At 44.9% G+C, this 23,682-nt stretch overlaps 1 protein-coding gene across 1 annotated transcript in view; it reads left to right on the forward strand.

Annotated features, from left to right (window-relative positions):
* Positions 1–23,682, forward strand: part of TAB1 (TGF-beta activated kinase 1 (MAP3K7) binding protein 1) — a 340,288-nt gene that overhangs the window by 177,820 nt on the left and 138,786 nt on the right. The window contains exon 5 of the mRNA XM_082266654.1: positions 1,037–1,175. Within this exon, the coding sequence (XP_082122780.1) occupies positions 1,037–1,175 (139 nt within the window). The remainder of the gene's footprint in view (positions 1–1,036; positions 1,176–23,682) is intronic.

A 23,682-nucleotide genomic window follows, 5' to 3' on the forward strand; every position in this document is an offset into this window, starting at 1 on the left:
CTTTTTTTTTTTTTTATAGCGCAAAAAACTAAAATCGCACAGGTGATCAAATACCACCAAAAGAAAGCTCTATTTGCGGGAAAAAAAAGGATGTAAATTTTGTTTGGGTACACACAAACACAGCACCACCGCGCAATTGTCCGTCAAAGTAACGCAGTGTTGAATCGCAAAAGAGGGCCTGGTCATTAAGGGGGCAAATCCTTCCGGTCTTTAAGTGGTTAACAAAAAATAAATAAAATTCTGATACTTACCTTAGCCTGATCCCAATCCAGTGATGTGCATGGGAGCTGAGGCTCTCCTGGGTCTCTGGCTCCTCACTCCTGCTGCTGTTTATTACGGCCAATGAGGAGAGACAGGAGGCGGTGTTGAGTCACGCTCTCTGTGTCTTATGGACACAGAGTAGGGCTCAGAGGCGAGCATACTTGAATTTCCTCATAGCAAGTCTCCCACTCGGCAAAGGGGAGGGGCCCAGAGTGGTGGCGGGGGACCCAAGAAGAGTAGATTTGAAGCTGCTGCTCTGTGCAAAACTATTGTACAGAGCAGGTAGGTATGCAGCGTTTGTTATTTAAAAAAATAAATAAAGTGCCTTTTACATACCCTTTAAATATCCAGACCGGACAGAAATGCAAATACTTTGACAGGTGAAACAGGTTCCTTACATGTATTTGATTTCTGTTTGTGGATTTTCACCTGGTGTTTAGCTTACTTAAATCTGTACAAAGAATAAACTATATGTAGGCCAGTACTGCAGACTTCCCTTTCCTGGCTGTCTTGCTTATCCAGTGGCTTTGAAACTTTTATTAAATCACTTACCTAACACAAGTATGCAGGACCCTAACTTTGGTTAACTCCTGCTTGTTCTGGGTCATTGTCTCAAAGTATTGCAACCAGGCAATTAGAATTTTAAGAAAGAGGTCATCGGTGCTAGAATTCATATTCCCCATCTACTATGTTGTGCAGACAGGTGGTGCTAAATCCACTCTGAGTCACTCTGTGGTATATTATCAACGTTGTTAATTTTTTTCCCATGTTCTAGGGTGCAGTGCTCCAGCAACTTCCCAGCCAATACCAGAAGATTGTTGAGCGACTAAACACTTTAGAGAAGGAAATCTATGGGGGAGCAATGGTTGTTGTGGTGCTCATTGTAAACAACAAACTGTACGTTGCTAATGTTGGTAAGTAAAATACAACTTCTACCAAAAAATGACTTTTAATGTGGACTTTTTTTTATTTATTTATTTTTTTATTTAGAGCTTTATTTTAGAGCTTTTTATTTAGAGCTACATTACCCTCTGGAGAGAAATCCATGGTGGATCACTCTTCAAAGGGAAATTGATAGACCGTGAGGAGGCATTATGTCATGTCCTTACCACTTATTTTTAACCCTTAAAACAGTTTGCACAATCATGCCTTCCACGCGGTTGCAGGGCTGCCCCTTTAATTTGAGTTAGTTACATTAAGGGGGTGTTACTGCCCACAGAATATGACGGGGAGGTATTTGTTTTTGCCACAGTCAGAGCCTTTGCAGCCTTAGGAGAAGTAGTTGGGGGCGGTGGTAAAAATGTGGCTTAGGCTTGTGTTTTTATCGTACCCCATTCCCCCCCCCCCCAAACCAAAAGTGTATATGAGGCCTTAGTGTTATGCTAATTTTTACACCTGTGAACTTAAAGGCCAGCTCATTTGTTTTGCTGTTAAAATACATTTCCATTTTGACTGTGCATATAATAATTCTGAATCCTTTTCTGTACACATAGGGGTTGAGCTACTAAAACTGGAGAGTGCAAAATCTGGTGCAGCTGTGAATGGTAGCCAATCAGCTTCTAACGTCAGATTGTTCTATTAAGCTTTCACAAAAAAAAACCTGGAAGCTGATTGGTTTCTTTGCCAAGCTGCACCAGATTTTGCATTCTCCAGTAAATCAACCCCAGTGTGTATGTAAACCCTAAGGCCCCTTTCACACTATCCGTCCGTCGGACGGATTCCGTTTTTCTCAGCGGGGGATCGAGCCGCTGAGCAGGCGGATGACAGCTGTGTCTCCGTGCTGTGTGCGGAGACACAGCTGTCAGTTCCCCATGCATCTCTATGGGGGAAATCAGATGGGAACGGACCGTCTGTCCGTTCTCATCCGATCCGAACCCGCTGGACGGATGGAAAATAGGGTTTCCATCCATCCAGATTTGACGGATCGGGTCGGATGTCAGCGGACATGTCTCCACTGCCATCCGATGCCCCATAGGAATGCATGGGGGGACCGTTCAGATCCGCCAAAGAAAGAAACAGGTGGATCTGAACGGTCCGCCTGTGTGAAAGGGGCCTAACAGTGATTTTTTTATTTTTTTTCTTATTTGCTGCTTTTTGTCTGTTAAAAAAAAATATTGAAAGTGTTTTTGTTATATCTGTTTAATATGTGCAAAAAAATAACTGTTAGAAATGCAAAGCTGTTCTGTTGACACTTCCTCTTTTATCTCAGGGGGTCCAATCAGTCTTCATAGTTTTTACCTTGTGCTACATTATAATCAGAATCAATGTTGTAGAGATGAGAAGAGAGGAACAGTTTCAGTAATATAGCAAATTGGGCACTGCTGACATCACTAAGTGCTCACAAATGCTGTGTATTCTTAGCCTTCAAGAGGCCTGAGGAGCTGAACCCATTTCTGACACATCAATATGTACTGTTCTGTGTGTGCAGGGTCTTTAAAGAAACAAAACGTGGGGAAAGGTGTATGTGTCATAGAGATGTACTGCATTTTTTTTGTAAACTAGAACTTCATGTTTTCTCTCACATTTTCTCCCACTTGGGCCCAAATGGATGCTTACTGTTAGAAAACTGTACGGCCACTGTTGATGATATAATACACTGCAGCGCCTTGTGCTGCATGCAGTAATCTGTACCGTATTCTTGGCCGAGTCTTACACACTTTATATGCCCGGTAAGAAAGAGGGTCAGTCTTGCAGCGTCTCTGGCCCTTTAAGAATGGCATTGTTTTTATCAATAAATACAGGGCAATCTCTGATTGGGTGAGGTAGAGATTGTTACAGCATCCACCCGCCCCTTCAATGGGATGAGGCGTAGAGAACTTGTTCTCAGCTTCTCATCACAGCACACAACCATTCTGTCCCAAACGCCCAGTTTATGAAAGTGAGATCTGAAGATCTCACTGATCGTGACACTGAAATAGCTCCCTCACAGTTTCTTCAGCTCAGAGGTGGAGAATCTGGGAGAGAAGCTGGTGTGATTAGAGGAAGACTTCTCTCCTTCTATATATCAGCACCAGTGGGTTATACATTTTATTTATATATATATATATATAATGTGCGTCTCATAAAATTAGAATATCCTCAAAATATTTATTTCAATAATTAATTTCAAAAAGTGAAACTATTTTATATAGCTGCAATACACACTGGTAGTGATATATTTCAAGCATTTCTTTCATTTAAATTTGATGATTCTGGCTCACAGCTAGTGTGTTCTGGCAATTTTTTTAGATGGGCAACTACTATACTCTTATTGATTTAGTGATTCCAAATTATTAACTACTGAAGTAGGGAACAGACACAGAAGATAAACTCAGCAATCTTTCCAAAATAACTGTTCTGTTTTTATTTGATGCAATTGAAGGCTTTTATACACATGATTACGTAGGTATCACATTAATATTACAATTGTACTTTTATGGTAATAAGGGGCATAACATAGGCAGGCTTATTCTAATCAGAACTCAAAATAATGCAAACATGTAACGACAACATTATTAGTGCCATGCGCACAATGAGTGCAGTGTGCAATACATACAAAATAGAATACAATATTATACAGAACTTACAAAATTACTTTACATTTATTTTTTTTTCAGTTCAAAAAGGGAAGTACATATTTATCTTTCGTTCATTGACGGACACAGCTCCTGATTCTTCTTAACCATACAGGAGTAGGACACTAGGAAGGAAAAAGCTTGACAACGAGTATGCGCAGTCCCAGGGGGTATACACCCACACTCATTTATAGGTACTCAGTTTTTTTCTGCCTAGTTCCTTGCTGGGATCTCTGGTCCTCGCAATGTTTCTCCCTTGAAATTGATTTTTTTCTTTGTTATTTTGTTCCTGTGAGAATCTACTATCAACTGCCGGACTGGGCGACGGGCTGGATAATCCAAATCCAGAGGGCCCCCCCCCCCCTGTCTGGCCAGGATCTTATCTGGGGGGGGGGTGGCCGGGATCTTATCTGGCTGACAATGCTGGTCTGCGGACCAGACTTCTAAGAAGGCCCTATTTGATCTCCCCTTTGTGGGGGATCGCCTGTTTGGAGCTTCTTGGATGACATCATTAAGGGGCTCACAGGGGGGAAGAGTACTCTTCTTCCGCAGGCTGCAGAGGGCAAGGAGCCCGGCCATAGACGTGAGTCATTCTTCTCTGCTCATAAGAGGCTTTTTTCGTCCCTCAAGGGATAAAAGTCCTTCAGGGCCTCCCCCGGAGGTTCCAAAAGGACCTGGTCTTGGGAAGCCACGAGGGGCTCTTCCAGACCTCTGGACAAGGCTTCCTCTGCATGAAGGGGCACCCTCACCAGTATCTGGGGTGGGGGGACGTTCTCTCTGATTTCCAGATCCGGGAACCTCTCTGGTACAGGTCAAGCGGGTCCACAAAGTAATTCGGTCTGGCTACAAGATCGAGTTTCGTTCTTTTCTTCCGGAAAGGTTCTTCTTACTGCACTTGTCCCCAGATTACTTATAGGGACACTTTGGGCAGTGCAAGACTTGTTACTTCCTGGGGTGATTGTCCTGGTTCGGGCTTTGGAAATGTTTTCAGGGGTTTTACTCAAACCTGTTTACTGTTCCCTGGAAGGAAGGCAAGGTACGTCCAATTCTGGACCTCATGGCCCTAAACTGCTTTGTGCGGGTACAGAAGTTCCGAATGGAGTCCATTCACACGGTAGTGGTGTCCCTACATCTGGGGGATTTACTCGCTTCTATCAACATCAAGGGTGCCTACCTTCACATTCTAATATGTGCCGTTTCCTCTGCTTTGCCATTATCAGTTTTTCATTGTTCTCGCCTTCGCTCCTCCGATCTTCACAAAGTGTTGGCCCCGGTGCTAGCATTGTTGCGTCATTGGGGGGATTGCGGTACAGGGGTACCTGGTTGACTCTCCAACCACTCTGATGGACATCTGGGAGATTACTCTGCGATCTCTGAGTGAGTTCAGTTGGATTCTGAACAGTCAGAAGTCTGCTCTGGTTCCATCCACAAAACTGGACTATCTGGGTGGATTCGGCCTCAGTCAGAGTGTTGCTTCCTCTGGAAAAACTCCAAAAATTGCAAGAGGCAATTCAGCTTCTTTTGTTCAGCAGCCGGTCATCCCTCCAGGCTTGTATGCGGGAGCTGGGGCCTGATGGTATCTACCTTTTGAGGTGGTTCCATTTGCACAGTTCCACACGAGATCTCTGCAAAAAGAGATTCTAGTGAAATGGGGCAAGAATCCACAGTCTCCAGAGGTGGCTTCGTTCTCCGGCACTTCAACAGGAAAATCCTTCTCCCGCTGTACTGGGTGGTTGTCACCACAGATACCAGTTTTTCGTCAGGGGGTCTGGACTCGGGAAGAGTCCAGACTGCTGATCAATGTACTGGAACTCTGGACTTTGTCTGGATCATTGGATAATTCGTCTTCAGGGGTGTCCGGTAAGAATTCAGTCGGACAAAGCCACGGCCGTGGCCTATGTCAATCACCATGGAGGCACAAGAAGTGTCCTGGTGGATCAGGAAGTAGCCTGCATTCTAAGGTGGGCAGAACGACTGTTCCAGCCCTCTCTGCTATACACATTCCATGGAAGGTACAGAGGTTTGTGGCATGGTCTCTGAATCCTCTGGTCGAAGCATTAGTGGCTCCTTGGCGTCGGTATCGTCTGCTTTATGCCTTTCCCCCTCTCAAACTTCTGCCAACACTCCTGTGCAGGATCGAGGCAGCAAGGGATTCCGGTCTTTTTGGTAGCTCCAGACTGGCCTCGCCGGTCTTGGTACGCCGATCTGGTAAGGCTGGTCGCCAATGCTCCTTTTAGACTTTCTTTCAGGGAAAATCTGCTATCTCAATGGCCAATCTTCCATCCTGCTTTAAGTCGCTGGTTTTAACGGCTTGGCTGTTGAAAGCCAGGCTCTGAAGGATAGAATTTTGTCTGAATCGTTGATTCCTATGCTGTTAAAGGTTGAAAATCTTCCTCTTGGAAGAGATAACATCGTATTTGGAAGACGTACATTGCGTGGTGTGAGTCTTTTGGGGTTCCCCCTTGCTTCTTTTCGGTGGCTCGGATCTTGACTTTTCTCCCAACGGGGAGTTGAGCAGCGCCTAGCCTTGAGTACCATCAACGGCCAGGTTTCTGCCTTGGCGTTTTTCTTTGAACGTCCATTGGCCACACTTCCCTTGGTGTGTACCTTTATCCAGGGAGTGTGACACTTGATTCCTCCAGTGCGGTCTCCACTACCACTGTCTGTCCTAAAATTGGTGGTGTCCGTTCTACAGGAATCTCCCTTCAAAAATATTGGGAGGTTCCCCCTGCTTACGTTGTCCCAGAAGGTGGCCTTTTTGGTGGCTATTGCTTCTGCGTGCAGGGTGTCAGAGCTGGCAGCGTTGTCTTGTCGCTCACTTTAACCTGTTGGTTTACAGAGCTAATGTGGTTCTTCGTACCTGTCCGTTGTTCCTTCCAAAGGTCGTCATTTGAATGAAGACATTGTATTGCCTTCCCTATGCTCCCAGGCCTAAACATCCTAAGGAAATTGCTCTGCATTCCCTTGATGTGGTTCGGGCAATCAGGGTGTACCTGGCAGCTACGGTGTCTTTTCGGAAGTCAGACTCACTATTTGTACTCACGGTTGGAACTCGAAAAGGGGTGGTTTCTGTTTCTGCTGCAACCATTTCCAGATGGATCAGACAGGCAGTGATTCAGGCCTATTCAATTAGGGGTCAGGTTTCTCCTTTCCCTGGTAAGGTCCTGTCAGGCGCTTAGTGCCTCCTGGGCCTTTCGTCATCAGTGATGGAGGTTTTCAAGGTGCCCAACTGGTACACACTGTCTGTGCACACTTTTACAAAGTTTTATAAAGTGTATGTATTGGCATCTGCGGATGCTTCTTTTGGTCGCAGGTTTTCGCAGGCTGCCGTTTAGAGGACATGGTCCTCTTTGAGGGTGTATTGTTTTTTTCAGGTGAGCTCCAGTTGTTTTGGTTGAGCTCCATGTTACCTGGTTGGCTATGGTTAGCCTTGGGAATTTTTTCTGCTGTTTTCCCTCCCCTCATGTTTATTACTGCTTTGGGACGTCCCAATGGTTAAGAAGAATCAGGAGCTGTGTCCGTCAATGAACGAAAGAGAAAATGGAATTTTTGACTTACCGTAAAATCCATTTCTCTAATGTTCATTGACAGACACAGCACCCACCCCCCTGTGGAGTTGGCTTTTACAATGGTGGCCACACAAAATATTAACACTTTGGGCCCAATTTGGACATTTTCACTTAGGGGTGTACTCACTTTTGCTGCTAGCGGTTTAAACATTAATGGCTGCGTAGGATAGAGGTGGAAAACATTCTGGTGACTCCAGACTGGCCACCCCCGTCTTGGTAAACAGACCTGATAAGGCTGGTCATCGATACCCCTTGGAGACTTCCTCTCAGGGAAGATCTGCTGTTTCAAGGTCCAATCTTCCATCCTGCTTTACAGTCACTGGCTTTATCGGCATGGCTGTTGAAAGCCAGGTGTTGAGAGATAGAGGTCTTTCTGACTCTGTGGTTCCTACGCTATTGAAGGCTAGGAAGTAGACTTCTAGGAAGATATATTCTAGTACGTGGAAATCGTACATTTTGTGGTGTGATTCGCTGAAGGTGCACCCTCGCTTGTTTTCAATCGTTAGGGTTTTGGGGTTTTTACAGAAAGGAGTTGAACAGTGATTGGCTTTGGGTACTATCAAAGGCCAAGTTTCGGCTTTGGCTATATATTTTCAACGCCCGTTAGGCACTCATGTCCTAATGCAGACTTTTATCCAGGGAGTGCGCCATATGGCTCCTCCGAGACGATCCCTGCTACCTCCGCGGGATCTAAATCTGGTGTTATCGGTTATTCAAAAGTCTCCTTTTGCAAAAATTCGGGAGATTTCGCTGCTTTCTTTGTCTCAGAAGGTTGCCTTCTTGGTGGCAATCACTTCTGCCCACAGGGTATCTGAATTGGCGGTTTTGTCTTGCAGCTCACCTACACAGGGATAAGGTGGAACTCAGACCTAATCAGTCGTTCCTTCCTAAGGTGATCTCTGATTTTCATCTGAATGAAGACATTGTGTTGCCTTCACTTTGCCCTAAGCCTCAGCATCCTAAGGAGTATGCCTTGCATTCTTTGGATGTGGTTTTGGCGATCAGGGTTTATTTAGAGACCACTTAGTCCTTTAGAAAATCAGATACTTTTTGTTCTTACTGATGGGACCTCGTAAGGGATTGGGCTTAGGCAGACGGTGGTACAGGCCTATTCACTGAGAGATCAGGTTCCTCCTTTCCCAGTGAAGGCTCATTCTACGAGAGTGCTGAGTGCCTCCTGGCTTTTTCGCCATCAGGCGTTGGTGCTAAGAGTTTACAAGGCGGCATCCACCCACGCATCATAAAAGAATTGAGCACTGTAATTTCTAAGCCTTTGTTTCTAATTTTTAGGGACTCGTTAAGGACTGGAATAGTACCACTGGATTGGCGTAGGGCCAATGTGGTGCCTATATTTAAAAAGCGATCAAAGTCTTTGCCAAGTAACTATAGACCTTTTAGTTTAACTTCTATAGTCGGGAAGATATTGGAGAGTTTTAATAAAAGACCACATAGATGAGTTCTTGCTGGAAAAAAAATATTTTAAGCAACAGACAGCATGGATTCATGAAAGACAGAAGTTGTCAAACAATCCTGATTTCTTTTTATGAGGAGGCAAATAAAACCTTGGACAGAGGGGGGTGGCTGTGGACGTAGTATACTTGGATTTTGCAAAAGCGTTTGACACAGTTCCCCACACACGGCTAATGTGTAAGGTAAAGTCTACTGGCTTGGAAAGATCGGTTTGTAATTGGATAGAAAATTGGCTAAAAGATAGAATTCAGAGAGTAGTGGTTAATGATTCTTACTCTGAATGGTCTAAAGTTATCAGTGGTGTACCCCAAGGTTCAGTGTTGAGACCCTTACTTTTTAATATCTTTATAAATGATATAGGGTCTGGGATTAAAAGTAGCATTTTAGTCTTTGCAGATGACACCAAGCTTTGCCTTGGAATAACTTCTTTACAGGATGTCTCCAACTTACAAGCTGACTTCAATGCACTGTTTCATTGGGCAACTATGTGGCAAATGAGGTTTATTGTTGATAAATGTAAAGTTATGCACTTGGGGGCTAAGAATATGCATGCATCATACATACTAGGTGGAGTAGAACTGGGGGAATCCATAGCGGAGAAGGATCTGAGTGTTCTGGTAGATCATAAGCTTAATAATAGCATGCTTTGCCAAGCTGCTGTTTCCAAAGCAAGCAAAGTCCTTTCTTGTATTAACAGAGGCATGGACTCCAGAGAGAGAGATATAATTTTGCCCCTGTACAGATCATTAGTAAGACCTCATCTGGAATATGCCGTTTAGTTTTGGGCACCAGTTCTTAAAAAGGATATCGGGGAACTGGAGAAAGTGCAGAGAAGGGCAACCAAACTGATTAAGAGGCATGGAGGACCTCCGCTATGAGAAAAGATTTAGAAGAACTGAATTTATTCTCTCTTGAGGAGAGGAGATTAAGAGGGGATATGATAAACATGTATAAATACATAAGGGGTCCATATAGTGAACTTGGTGTTGAGTTCACTTTAATCACTTATCCCTGGGTGGACGTCATATGACGGCGGTAAACTTTGCGGTAGTGTACCGGGATGATGCCTCTAGCTAGAGGCATCATCCCGGTACCATGGTTTAGAGCCGACGGTTGGCTTTCCGTCGGTACCAACCTATGCGGCTCGGGAGCCGCTCGATCGTTACCCGGGGGGGTGGGAGGGGACGCCCCCCCCTCCCGCCGCCTTCCGTGGCTTTTACCGGGGCTCACGTCCCACCTGCGTCCATGACGTCACTTCCGGGTTACTGTGCTGCAAAAGGCGGCAAATTTGAAAAACGGCTGTATGCAAAAACGCAGTTTTCGGCGTTTTGCATATAGGGAAGTGTAGTGGAGGGGTCTAGGGTCTTTTAGACCCTCGATCCCTCCATAAAGTGTACCTGTCACTGCATATTGCTGTCACAAGGGATGTTTACATTGCTTGTGACAGCAATAAAAGTGATCAGATTTTTATTTTTTTTTTTAAAAACTGTAATAAAGTTAAAAAAATAAATAAAATAAATGGGAAAAAAAAAAATTTTAGCCGCCCCCGTCACCATAGCTCGCGCACAAAAAAAAAACGTATACGGAAGTCGAGCCGCAAATAAAATCGCTGTTCAAACTACACATGTGAGGTATCGCCGCGATCGCCAGAGCGTGAGCAATAATTAAAAAAAAAGAGCTACACTTGAACTCTAAACTGTTAACCGTTAAATAAATTTAAAGCGTCGCCTATTGAGATCTCTATTGACCGTAGTTTGTCGTCATCCTACGGGGGGGCGCAATTTTAAACCGTAACATGTTGGGTATCTATTTACTCAGCGTGACATCTTCTTTCACAATATAGAAAAAAAAATGGGCTACCTTTACTGTTTAGTATTTTTTTAAATGCAGTGAAATGTGATTTTTCAAAATTTTTCCAAAAATAATGGCGTTTTAAAGACCGCTGCGCAAATACCACGTGACAAAAAATATTGCAATGACCGACATTTTATTCTCCAGAGTCTTTGCTAAAAAAATATATATAATGTTTGGGGGTTCGAAGTAGTTTTCTAGGAAAAAATACTAGTTTTAACTTGTGAACAAAAAGTGTCCGAAATAGGGCTGGGACTTAAGTGGTTAAGGTCAACACAGAGGACAAGGGGGCACTCTTTACGTCTAGAGGAAAACCGATTTAGTCTCCAAATACGGAAAGGTTTCTTCACCGTAAGAGCTGTGAAAATGTTGAATAGACTCCCTCCAGAGGTGGTTCTGGCTAGCTCACTAGATTGCTTTAAAAAAGGCCTGGATTCTTTCCTAGGTGTACATAATATAAATGGGTACTAAAAAAATTTTTTAGGTAAAGTTGATCCAGGGAATATCCGATTGCCTTTCGGGGGATCAGGATGGAATTTTTTTCTCCTGCTGTAGCAAATTGGATCATGCTTTGCTGGGGTTTATTTTCGCCTTCCTCTGGATCAACAGCAGGTATAGGATTGTGTATATGGGATTGTATGGTTGGGTTTTCAATACTTTCTTTTTTTTGGTTGAACTGGATGGATGTGTCTTTTTTCAACCTGACTAACTATGTAACGGTCGTCTGTGCATATGTTCACAAAATTCTACAAGGTAGATGTGTAGGCATCCGCGGATGCTTCTTTTGGCCGCAAGGTTTTGCAGGCTGCAGTTAAAAAGAGAACTCTGTTTAGTTTCTCTTTGAGGTGTTACCTGGTTTGCTAAGTTTAGCCATTGGGGACTTACATTTTGTTTCTACGTTTTTTTTCCCACCCCTCATAATTATACTGCTTTGGGACATCCCTATGAGTCATGAAGATAAGGAGCTGTGTCTGTCGATGAATGATAGAGAAAACTGGATTTTTGTAAGAACTTACCGTAAATCCTTTTCTCTGAAGTTCATTGACAGATGCAGCACCCGCCCCTCTACTTCTGAGGTATGGGGTTTTGTCTTCTAAACACTGCAACTAAACTGTTAGATAGCAGAGTCTGAGGGGTTATGCCTGCAGGGAAAGCCCCCATAGGCTGTGTTAAGTTTTTTTTTCTGCCTAGTGCCTATTCCTGGAAGGAGGAGCATAACCCTTTGAGTCATGAAGATAAGGAGCTGCATCTGTCGATGAACTTCAAAGGTTTTTACGGTAAGTTCTTACAAAAATCCAGTTTTTCAGAAAATTACAGAGCTGCAGATTGAAAAGGAAAGGTTTTTTATACCATTCAATTACAATATGACTTGTGTCGCAATTGTATATGCTATATTATTTCTTTGATATTTTTTTCTCATGTAAGTGGGGTTACCATTTAAATGTTTGGCAGTTTTACATTCAACATTTTTCAGAAATTGTTTGACAATTTTTAGTCCCAATTTTCACATTTTGTTAACTTCCCTGGCGGTCTGATTTTGTCAGAATTTTTGTGCTAAAAGTGGTGCATTGTTTTGCATGGAAATATGTTGTTTTATATTTTAGGCCTGTAATTCTTAGGAATAACCCACTTAAATCTGTCCAAAAAAGAGTCTAGTAGACATCCCGGGTATGATAAGTTTGAAACACGAAATCCTAAATTATAATATAATAATAATACATTTTATTCAATAATATAATCAAACCAAAAACACTAAAATGTGTACAAACAAGGGGTGCTATATTAGTCACTGTAATAAAGGTTTAGTAAACATCCCGGTAATGAAATATTTTGAAACATGGGACTGCACAAAGTCCGACATCACAATCGGGACAATAGAATCTGGTTTCTTTTCTTATTTTCCTTCCACTGTCATCTCTCTTCAAGCGACAAACAATGCACATCCTTGTAGGTGCTGACTTTTTCTCGGTGGGATGTAGGCAATGAAGTGATGACCAGTCAGGCGTTCCGGGTTGACAACGCCAACAGCACGGCGTCCAGATTTCTTCACAGCCATTGATGGTGTTTGGTGACTCAGAAAGGTTTGTTTGGCAACTTTCCAAATAGTCTGCATAAATCACAGGCTTGTCGCTCTTTTTTTTTTGAACAGAATGTATGCATTTAACAAGCATTGCTCAAGAAGATGTCTGAAGATCTTATAGTATTTCATTTTGCTGCTTCCTCATAGCTGGGTAGAATGTCATTGCTTGGTGGTGTTGTAGTCTTATCACTACTTGTGGCTTCATGACTTCTTTCCCACCTTTTATGCGTACCATAACAGTAGAGGTGTTATGCACTGTGCCCATTTGGCACACATCTTTTCGCAGTACCATCATATTGCCTCTCTGCCAGGCAACCATTTCTCCTGTCTTGAGCTTCTTTTTGCCAAACATTGGCGGCATGTCGCGCTGGTTAGCCCTTACGGTTCCATAGGCATCGGTTTTGTTGTGCAGTAGAACCTCATAAAGTTCAGGAGTTACACAATAGCAATGGCTTAATTAGTGAAAGAACAGAAGATGTTGCCATTCCAAAATTACTGTATTTCTCTATCGTTCGTTGACGGACGCAGTTCTCTCTGATTCATATCAGTAGGGTAATACTGCCCCCTACAGGAGTAGGACACTAGGCAGAAAAAAGTTCTGGCTACGCCTATGGGCAGTCCCGGAGGGTACATCCTCTCTCTTCCTGCATAGGATGCCAGTTTTAATCTGCCTAGTCAGGAGTAAGGACATAGTTCCTTGCTGGGATCTTTGGTCCTGGCATAGAAGTAATTTTTTTATGTCGATTTTTTTTTTTTTTTTTTAGCTAGTCATTTTTTTCTCCGAAATGCTTTTCCTGTGAGATCTTCTAGCAATTATTCCAGGCAGGGCGACAGACTGGACCCCCATATCCAGTGGTCACCCCAGTCTGGCCATCGAGCGTGTGCAGGCCTTCGCTCTGCACTGGGTCGGCCGCAACATAGTCCCACTGGATGGGGACTGGCTCTGCGAATTAAATGTCTCGCCAGAACACACACGACAGGGTCTTGGCTGATGTCGCAGCATTCCTATTTGGCCGGCAGCCCCCCTACTCCAGTGGCGTGGGGTCCTGTCATGAGATGGCTCCCGTCTGTGTTCCCCGGTATGGTGAGTAAACGCCCCCCCGGCGGATTTTAGAGCGGACGCGGGCCCTCTCTCTGGGATGGTCGGATCCTCACACTCCAGGGTTCCCTCTGTCCTGTTGTGACCCCCCTCCTCTCCACCACCCCCCCTACCCCCCCCCTCCCACATGGGGGACTGTTTGGGCCTACCTGGGGCTGGGGCCTAGTGTGCAGGCTGCATGGGGGGGCCGGGGGAGTGCGCCATCCGCTGCGCTCGTCCGATCCTGCGGGGTGGGGGCATGGTGGGGTTTTCCGGTGTGGATAGCGTTTGGGGGGCCCCCCTGTGGGTCCCGATTACCGCGGTTCCGCTATTTCCTTGTAGCCTCTGTCTGCTTCTATGGTGGCGGCCATCTTGGTACACCCGTTTTCGGCCATTATGCGGTCGATTATTTGCTGTGGAGGTCGGTGGGAGTGCCTGGAGGACAATGTGTCATGAGGGTGGTCTCTCCCTCTCTGTGGGGGTCGGTTAGCACGCACCTGACCTCCGGGGGGCGCTGTGGGGCCGCGTTTAATAAAAAAATTAAATTTTTGTCTTTTTTTTTTTTTTTAAAGTTGATGGCGGGTTCCTCAGGTTTAGTATGGACCCTGTAGGCCATTTGTTCCCACCTGACCCCCTCACGGAGGCCGCAAGGCCTTCCGGATCTCCACTGGCCGTCGATGCCTTTTCGGCAGTTCGGGAAGCATTTGGGCCCGGGTGAAGGTGGTGGGTAAGTTGAGATGTTTCTCCGCCTACCCCTGCCTCATCTGATGTCTCGGAGTCTGGCTTAGCCGCCGCAGACATGGGGCCTCCCTGCCGGGTCTGTTACCTCGCACCCTGTCTCCTTGGATGATGAGGATGACATTTCTACCTCCCCTGCCACGGCAGGCGTTGGTGAATGCACTGGCTGTTTCGGTACGTGACACCCTGCAATTTGGGGGTCGCAGCGGCAGCTGCGCAGGTGGCATCTGGCACTCGCATGCCATCTGGAGCTGCTCTTTTTGCTGGCTGCTCATGTAGAAGGGGACCATCCTGAGACATTCCCCTGGGGTGTCTAAGTGGCCGTTAGATGTTGCCCTTTAGGGGAGTATCTGGTACAGAGGACTGTTCCGGCTTTGGTGGACATACGATCTCTAGCTGAATGTGACTACCGTATGTTAAGGACACCTACGGGTTCTCCATTTTTTGCCATGGGGAAGAATCTCTATTGGTTTGTGTCGTTGCCCTTGGGTCTCGCTTATGCTCCTAGGGACTTCACAAAGGTGTGGCTCCGGTCCTGACGCTGTTGCGGCAGCAGGACGTATCGGTCCGGGGTTCCTGGCCAATCTGCTTCTCCATGTGGAGTCTCCTACGGTGCGGAAAAACAAATTTGGAAGTCACCAAGAAAACTGGAGGAGTTCATGTGGGTTCTGAACCTTCAGAAGTCATCCATGGTCCCTTCCATGAGACTGGACTATCTGGGCCTGACTTTGGACTCGCCCTCAGTCCAGGTGTTTTCTCCCTCCAGGGAAAAAACTCTTGGAACTTCAGACTGCGGTTTATGGCCTATACATGGTCGTCCCTTGGAACCTGTATGCGAGTTCTGGGACTGATGGTGCCGTCTTTCGAGACAGTCCCTTTCTCTCAATCCCTCTCGGGGATCCCCCAGAAGGCGAACCTTCTCGAATGGGACTAGAATCCAAACTCTCTGGACTTTCAGATCCGGCTGAGCTGGCTGACCAGGGAGTCTTGAGCTGGAATCCTTCCTCCCCTTTTTCCTGAACACTTATCACTGCGGATGCAAGCCTGTCTGGGTGGGAAGGAGTCCTCGGCAGGTTCTCTGTTTCGGGAGTATGGTCCCTGGACGATCCAGGTTACCGATCAATGTCCTGGGGCTGAGACCGATCCGGCTTTGCCTGGTTGACTGGATCAGGCACCTGCAGCTGCCCGGTGCACGTTCAATCGACTACACCACGACCATGGCTTATGTCATTCACCAAGGGGGCACCAAGGGTGTCCTTGCGGCCTTGGATGTGTCAATTCTTCATTGGGCAGTGCGCTTTGTTTCAGCTCTTCCGCTGTTCCCTTTTCAGATGTGGAAACCTTGGCGGGCGGATTGCCTCAGTCGACAGGTCTTGGATGCAGGGGAATGGTCCCTTCATCTGGAGGTGTTTCTGCAGTTGTGCCTTCGTTGGGGGGCACTCCAGACATGGACCTTTTGGCGTTGCATCTGCAGGATAGTGCTGCGGTTCTGGCGGGTGCAATGATGGCACCATGGGTTCTGTCATGGGCAAGAAAATTCGCTAAGTTCAACTTGAGCGGTGCCGTGGAGTTTAGCATGGTTACCTGTGCACGGCTGCCGCCGCCATGGTCGTGTGTGCATGCTCACGGATGGGCCAAGGTCCATCTCAGCTGCGGTCTGCCTTTCCTCCTCCCAAGTTGCTGCCACAAATTTTTCGCAGGATCGAGGCGGAAGGGATTCCAGTCTTTCTTGTGGCTCTGGACGGGCCTCGCCGAGCTTGGTGCGCCGGCCTGGTCATGCTGGCCACAGACGCTCCTTGGAGAATTCCTCTCAGGGAGAAGTTATTGTCTCCAGGGCCCATCTCCCGTCAGACTTTGCGGTCGCTGACTTTGCCGACTTGGCTGTTGCATGCCAGGTGCTGAAGGACGGGGGTTTGGCTGCTTCAGTGATTTCTACCCTGCTTGAAGCGTAGGAAGCGACTTCTTGGGTGATTTTTGTTCATCATACGAGACAAGTCGTATATTGCATGGGCTCCCCCTCGCTCTTACTTGGTGGCCCGGATCTTGGCTTCCTTCAATGAGGAGTTGATTACAAGTTGGTCTTGAGTACTGTCCAGGGTTGGGTTTCGGTTTTGGTTTCGTTGGCCGCCTGTGCCCTGGTGCGTGACTTCTTTCAGGGGGTGTGACACTTGGTGCTTCCGGTGCAACCTCCGTCACCCACTGGGGGCCTTGATATGGTGCAGTCAGTTCTATTAGACCCTCTGTTTTGCTGATCTTCACTTGCACGGGGACATTATATTCCCATCTTGTGTCCTGAGCCCTCACATCCTAAGGAATGTGCATTGCTTACTCTGTTTAGAGTGCGGGCACTTAAGGTGTACTTGGCAACTACTGAGTCTTTACGTGAGTCAGGCTCACTCTCTGTACTTATGGATGGCCCGTGAACGGGACTGCCTGCGTCTATTCCCAGATGGATCGGACAGAGGGTGGTGCAGGTTTATTCAATTAAGGGTCAGGTCCTGCCTTTCCCTATTTCGGCGCATTCTTATCGGGCGCCTAGTGCTTCCTGGACTTTTCGCCTTGTAGGCATCTGTGCTCCAGGTTGCAAGTCGGCTACCTTGCCGCCATTACTCATCTACTTGGGATCTTAAAGACGCCCCTATATACGGACCTACACTTGGGATCCTTTTGGTGAAACAGGATTGGGGGACCACAATCACCCAGTGAGGGTACTCTATTCCCCTATTGGTGTTCCACTACTCAGAAATCTAGTTTCTGAGGTTCTCTCATTAACCCTGTTTTACTAAATCATAATCAAGTATAGATTGATTGGCGGCCTTCCAGCACTTTGGGCTTTGGAGATTTTAATTCTCCACATGGTCTTCTCCAATCGTTTATATTGAGAACCTGTCCATCTGTCTGAGGTCTGGTTTTCTCTGTTGGACTATTGATAAAGGCAAGACCGAAACGCGTCTGGTCCCTCCCAGATATCTCAGACAAGTTTTTCATCACATCCAAGACGTATTTATGACCATGTTTCTATGTCTTTTTTAGATTTCAATGTGTTTTTTTCCATATGTACCATTACTTGTGTTGTATCACTTTGATCACATCATTGATTAATAAAACTTGTTACTCTACATACTTAAGTCCTGGTTTCTGCCTCCAAAATCCCACCCATAGGGGAATTGTTTGTTTTACAAGTCGGGTACCTGGTAGTCTGTTCACACCTTTACCACGTTTTATAAGGTGGATGTGCTGGCATCTGCAGATGGCTCTTTTCGCCTGCAAGGTTTTTTGCTGGCTGCTGTTTAGAGGGCTTTTGGGCTTCCTTGAGGGTGTTTACTGTTTGTTTTCAGGTGGGCCTCATCTTTTGTGCTGATGAGTCCTATGTTGCCTGGTTGACTATGTTTGGCCTTGGGGACTTGTTCTTTTCTGTTGTTCCTACCCCTCATTTTCCAAACGTAGCCAGTTGACGATTCGCATTGCATGTAGGATTTTACGCCAAATCATGCCCTCTTTGATGCAATGTATTGCACCCAGCTGAGCCTTCCCTTGTAGGCTATTAGACTTTCATCTATGCTGATGTCTCTTTCTGGCACATAGCTCCGTTGGAAATTCTGAAGAATCATTTTGATATACTTCCCAAATGTTTTTTTAGTTTTGGTGCAGGATGAGTAGTTTCATCAAACTCTTCATTATTTTCAAAGTGGAGATATTTCATTATGAGGAAAAAACTGTATTCTGACATGACCGTGCCAAAGAATGGAGTGGCAAGTAATGTATTGGTTGTCCAATACCACTTCTGCAGGGGTTTCCCCACCACTCCCTGAAGAATTATTAGGCCCAGAACTTTCCAAAGGTCATCTTTGGTCACTGGTTCCCACTTTCTGCATCTTGCAAACCTTCAATGCGTAGCGCATTGTTGCTCTTTGTTTGGTCTCGGTAAATATTTTTGCAATAACCTCATCAGTCAAAAATAATTGTAGGTATGCCAAGGGGTTGTCATGGTCAACGTCAACTTTCATACCAGGTGCTCCTGTAAATGGGAATCTTGGGGGCGCTGTTTAAACCGTACTGCAGTCGCTGAGCTCAGTTGCAGAGTTGTCGCTGTCCTCACTTTCCGTACCTGATGTTGAATTTTCCCACGAAACGCTATCGCTCAGTTCAAGTAACTTTGTTTTGCTATTGCTGGTTTCCAGTTCGTCTAAAAACTCTTTTGCGCAAAAAGAACGCTTTTTAGATGCCATGGTTGTTCTCAATTTTACAGACACACAGCACTGGAAAAGCACAAGCAGTGCACTGGAAAAGCCACCGGGTAAATTCTGTGGTGAAGTGGATACAGTGTAATCCGTTAGGATCACAACTTTGTATCGTGTCATTTGGTTTATTTACATTTTTTAAATTGCTGCCAGTTCCATTCCCCTGTGTTGCGACGCTTGCAGGGAAGGGAACCGGAAGACAGGTGCCGGCATTGGCCGAGCACACAGTGGGAGGACAGCGGGAGGATAGCTGGAGGACAGCGGGGGATTGCAGGGGAAGATGATTTGAATGTGGGGTAATCCTGAGTGTGGTTACTGCTTTTGGCACTGTATATTAACCCCGAGCCACACTCGGGAATACGGCTAGGGAGGTTAAACCTCTGCCTATCTTTCCTTCTCAGACACTGATTCTCTAAGATGCTCTTTTTATACCCAGTCATGTTATTGACCTGTTGCCAATTAATCAAATTCGTTGCAAAATGTTCTTCCAGCGCTTGTTAGTACCACTTACTTTTCCAGCTTTTTGTTGCCCTGTCCTAACTTTTTGAACCGTGTTGCTGCCATCAATCTCAAAATTACCTTATTTTTTTTCTTAAAATATTACATTTTCTCAGTTTTAGGCTGCATTCACACTTGAGCGTAGCGTTTTTTACCGCGATTTTACAGCGATTTTACCGCGATTTTTACCGCGATTTTACCGCGATTTTTTCAGGCGTTTTTCATTGACATCTATCAAAAACGCTGGTAATCAGCCCAAAAAGAAGCTCATGTACTTTTTTCAGCTACAGGCGTTTTGCAAAACGCTCAGATGTGAACAGGGGCCATTTAAATGAATGGGGTTTTACTTGTTGGGCGTTTTGGAAGCATTTCTTTTGAGCGTTTTTGGAGCTGAAAACGCCCAGGTGTGAACGGAGCCTAAACATTTGATATGTTTTCTATTTTCTGTAGTAAATAAATATAGGTTCATGAGATGTGCAAATTATTGCATTCTCTTTGTAAATCTTTTTTGTACAAATTTGGGTTGTAGTGAAAAAGTTAAGTGGAAAAGAGAAGGGAGAAGGAAGATACTTGGGGGGGGGGGGGGGGCACCCAGTTGGGAGCCAGACTATTATTTTCCTTAATTGTGGGGACAAAGTGTAAGAGTCAGAGGAAGGACTGAAGTCCTTAAGAATCTGAAAATCCAAATCAATCTAAGTACATTCCATTAAATATGAATGGTGGTTTTGTAAAGCACTTATCAAATCCTGCATCCTCATGATGATATTCAGTTTAGTTACCCGTTCTTTTACTTAGGAACTGTAGTAGATCCCTAGTGCCTAGGATTCGGGATTCAACCTGCAGATAAGAGAAATCTGAAGATGGGGCCCTTTTTGACCTTAGCAACTGATCCAGGGATCAGGCATAGTAATGCTTCCTCCGAGGTTTCTGGCCACACTGTCCCCATGATTTGGTTACATAACTGCAAAATAGATTTCCAATATGAACTAATATGTTTACAGGACCACACAGTAAACCGTGCAGCGCTAGAATAAATAACACATAAATGAGTAAAGGAATAAATTAAATAAAATGGAGTCCGTGCAGAAAGGCCCGTGATTAAAAAGGTGCTTGATCACACTCCTCTGGACAAGAGATGACAAGTGTGCCACAGTGCAGCCGACCTCCACTACATGAATTAGCCTCTCATCTCCAAGACCTAGCAATAAGGCATGTAGTTCCACTCTCCAACTCCAGGGCATATACGGTCTCCCACGGATGAAAAGCAGACAGGAATGCAGGACAGCTGCAGGGATAACCTAACCCAAATCCAGCACTCTCTAATTCAGGCAGCAATTCCTCTCCACAGTGACCATAAAATACAAGGAGAAGCAGACCATAGCGTGATACTGATGGCACAATTTATTAAAACATTAGGTAAAAAGCCTCTTACTTGATGTCTCAATAGAACAAACAGATAAACCGGCAGCTCCACCGCAGACCGATTCTGCGGCTTCACTTCCTGGATGACAGCGGTTGACGTCAGCGGTTCCTCCCTTCCCTCCTCACGCGTATCATCCCTAGGGGCGGGACTTCGTCAGCGGTGTGAGAGGAGGAGACGGCACTCGATTAAGAGAAGGAGATGGAACAAGCTGATTGGATAGGGGGCCCTGGAAACAAGAACGCCACTGCGCTCTATCATTACCCGGAACTAAAAATTGCAAACGGATCACAAATCCAAACAGAGCCTGCCAGCCCAAACCTAGCAGAGGCATGAATAAAAAAGGGGCAATCATAACCCATATATCCATACTCAAAAACCCTATATATTTAAGGCATGTCCAAGCCAAAAATATGAGTAATAAGTTAAAAAATAAAGCCTTATATTGGATAAAATCCAGAAGCCGTATACTGATTAAAAATAATAAAAAATTGGGAGGAGTAGATAACGGACACCCACTGTCAGCCAGATTACAATGTCAATATAAAAAAAAAAAAAAAAAAAACTGCATTAACGATCAGATATAAAGCAATTTAAATCAAAATCAACGTTTAACCCTCTGGACGCCGACTTTAGTCTCGTATATCCAATATGATTCACGCCGGCTTAACTGCCGGATAAAGTTGCCGCCCCGCCAGTGTTTCTTTACTCTTTCAATCCCCCAAAATTTAAGGCCTCGGGGGTCCCTATTATGGCAATTTTTGAAATGTTGGGAAACATAATGGGACTTGAGTCCCTTTTTTATATTAGTTACATGTTCCGCCACACGGATCTGCAGAGTTCTTGAAGTCCTGCCAATGTACTGCAACCCGCATTTACATTCTAACATGTATACTACCCCTGTGGTGGAACACCTGATCAGGTCCTTAATCCCATAAGATTTGGCAGTGGCATGGGCTACAAATTCTTTACGTTTTTTTATGTTAACTTTGGAGGTGCGACATGCCACACACTTCCCACAGGCATAATACCCGGACAAAAAGGAGAATACTCTATCCTCAACTTGATTTTGGGGATCAATAACACATGGGGTATCACGTTTCATAACATAGGGACCTTCTTGTATACAAACGCCGGCCTAGCTGGTAGAATAGGTCCCAAAGTTATCCTGTTGTAAAATGGACCAGTTTTGTTTTTTAAATTATATTTTCCACTTTTTTGTGCTGGATGTTATAGTCAATGATCACTCTGAAGTTATCATTTAATCTTTGTTCCCTAGTGCCACTAGATAGCAAAGACTCCCTACAAGTTGTTCTCACGGATGACATATCACTCTCATGTTTACTCCTACTATATCCCTTCTGGACAAATCGATCAGTCAGCATCATGGACTGTAATACATAATCATGCTCAGAGGAACAGTTCCCCCTTAAACACACAAACTGACCCTTTGGTATGTTGCACAGCCATGAGCGATGGTGACAACTATCGAGAGGAATATACGAGTTCCGATCGGTGGGTTTGAAATAATTGCACGTTTTAAAACGATCTACATCCTTGGATAGAACTAAATCCAAAAACACAATAATAATAGTATTCCACGTGAGCACTATAATTTTTGTTATTATTCATTTTCTCCATAAAGGACACCAAACCCTCATTATCTCCATTCCAGATGAGGAACAGCTCATCTATGTACCATTTGTAACAGACCAGCTCAGGAGGGGGATCTTTAAACACAACTTCCTCTTCCCAGTGGGACATAAACAAATTGGCCACACGGGGAGCAAATCGTGCGCCCATCACCACTCCTCTGGTCTGCAAAAAATACGTCCTATTATACCAGAAATAATTTTTTGACAGACAAAAAACATAGTCCACTCAGCAGAAAGCTCCTCTGCTTTCTTGATAAGTTGGAGGACGCAAATGCCCATTTAACTGCAGTCTGTGCTTCCTCGTGGCTAAAGATGGTATACAACGAGCCTACGTCTGCCGTAACCAGAATGGATGAAGATGTACAAGGTAGATCTTGTAAAACCTGTATTATATGTTTGGTGTCCTTAAGGTAGGCTTGAGTGGAAACTACTAAGGGCTGCAGGTGTAGGTCTATATTGGCCGAGTCTAGATGACACAGAGTCAATACAGTTGACAATTGGCCTACTTGGAGGGGATTCACTGTTTTTGTGAACTTTTGGCAAGAAGTATATTACCAGAGTTCGACAAAACAGTGGATCTAGGTATAATGACTCTCTCAGAATACCCCTCTTATTCCCTAATTCGACCAGCCTATGTAGTTCCTCCTTATATTTTATAAGTGGATCTCCTGGTAATACTTGTTAGGTGTCCATCTCCTTTCTGTAGTACTCTTAAAGTAACAAGACCACCACTCTTATCAGCTGGTCTGAATATTATTTCTTTATTCTCTTCCAGCAGCTTAATACCAGTTTTAATGGACTGGGGGTCTGACACTTTCCTAATTTTAAGATTCTTCAAATCTTTAAGCAGCATGCCTTTAAACACATCCACGTACTTTATCCTTATTGAGAGGATTGAACATAGACTTGTTTCTTAAGCTGGTGCCAGGTACACTTAAGACAGTGGGGTTAGTTGCAGAGGAGGAACTGATAGTAGAGGCAGAGTCTTTTACAATGGGGTTGGACAGGCAATATTTCTTAACATTTAGACTATGCATAAACTTCTGAATGCTTACATACGTTTGAAAATTGTTAAGATTCCGTACTGGAGCAAACTTTAAACCTTTATCCAACACCTTTAATTCGGTGGTTCTAGTCAAGTCGGTGCCAAGTGGTACACCACTTAAATTGAAGATTCCTGCCCCTACTGGGGTTTTTTTTTCTTCTTTTGAACCCTCCTGCCGCCTCTACTTCCTCTTGGTTTTTTCTTTTCCCCATATTCCCTTTT

This window comes from Pelophylax lessonae, assembly GCF_965119305.1.
Source record: "Pelophylax lessonae genome assembly, chromosome: 8".
In the NCBI taxonomy this organism is placed as follows: domain Eukaryota; kingdom Metazoa; phylum Chordata; class Amphibia; order Anura; family Ranidae; genus Pelophylax; species Pelophylax lessonae.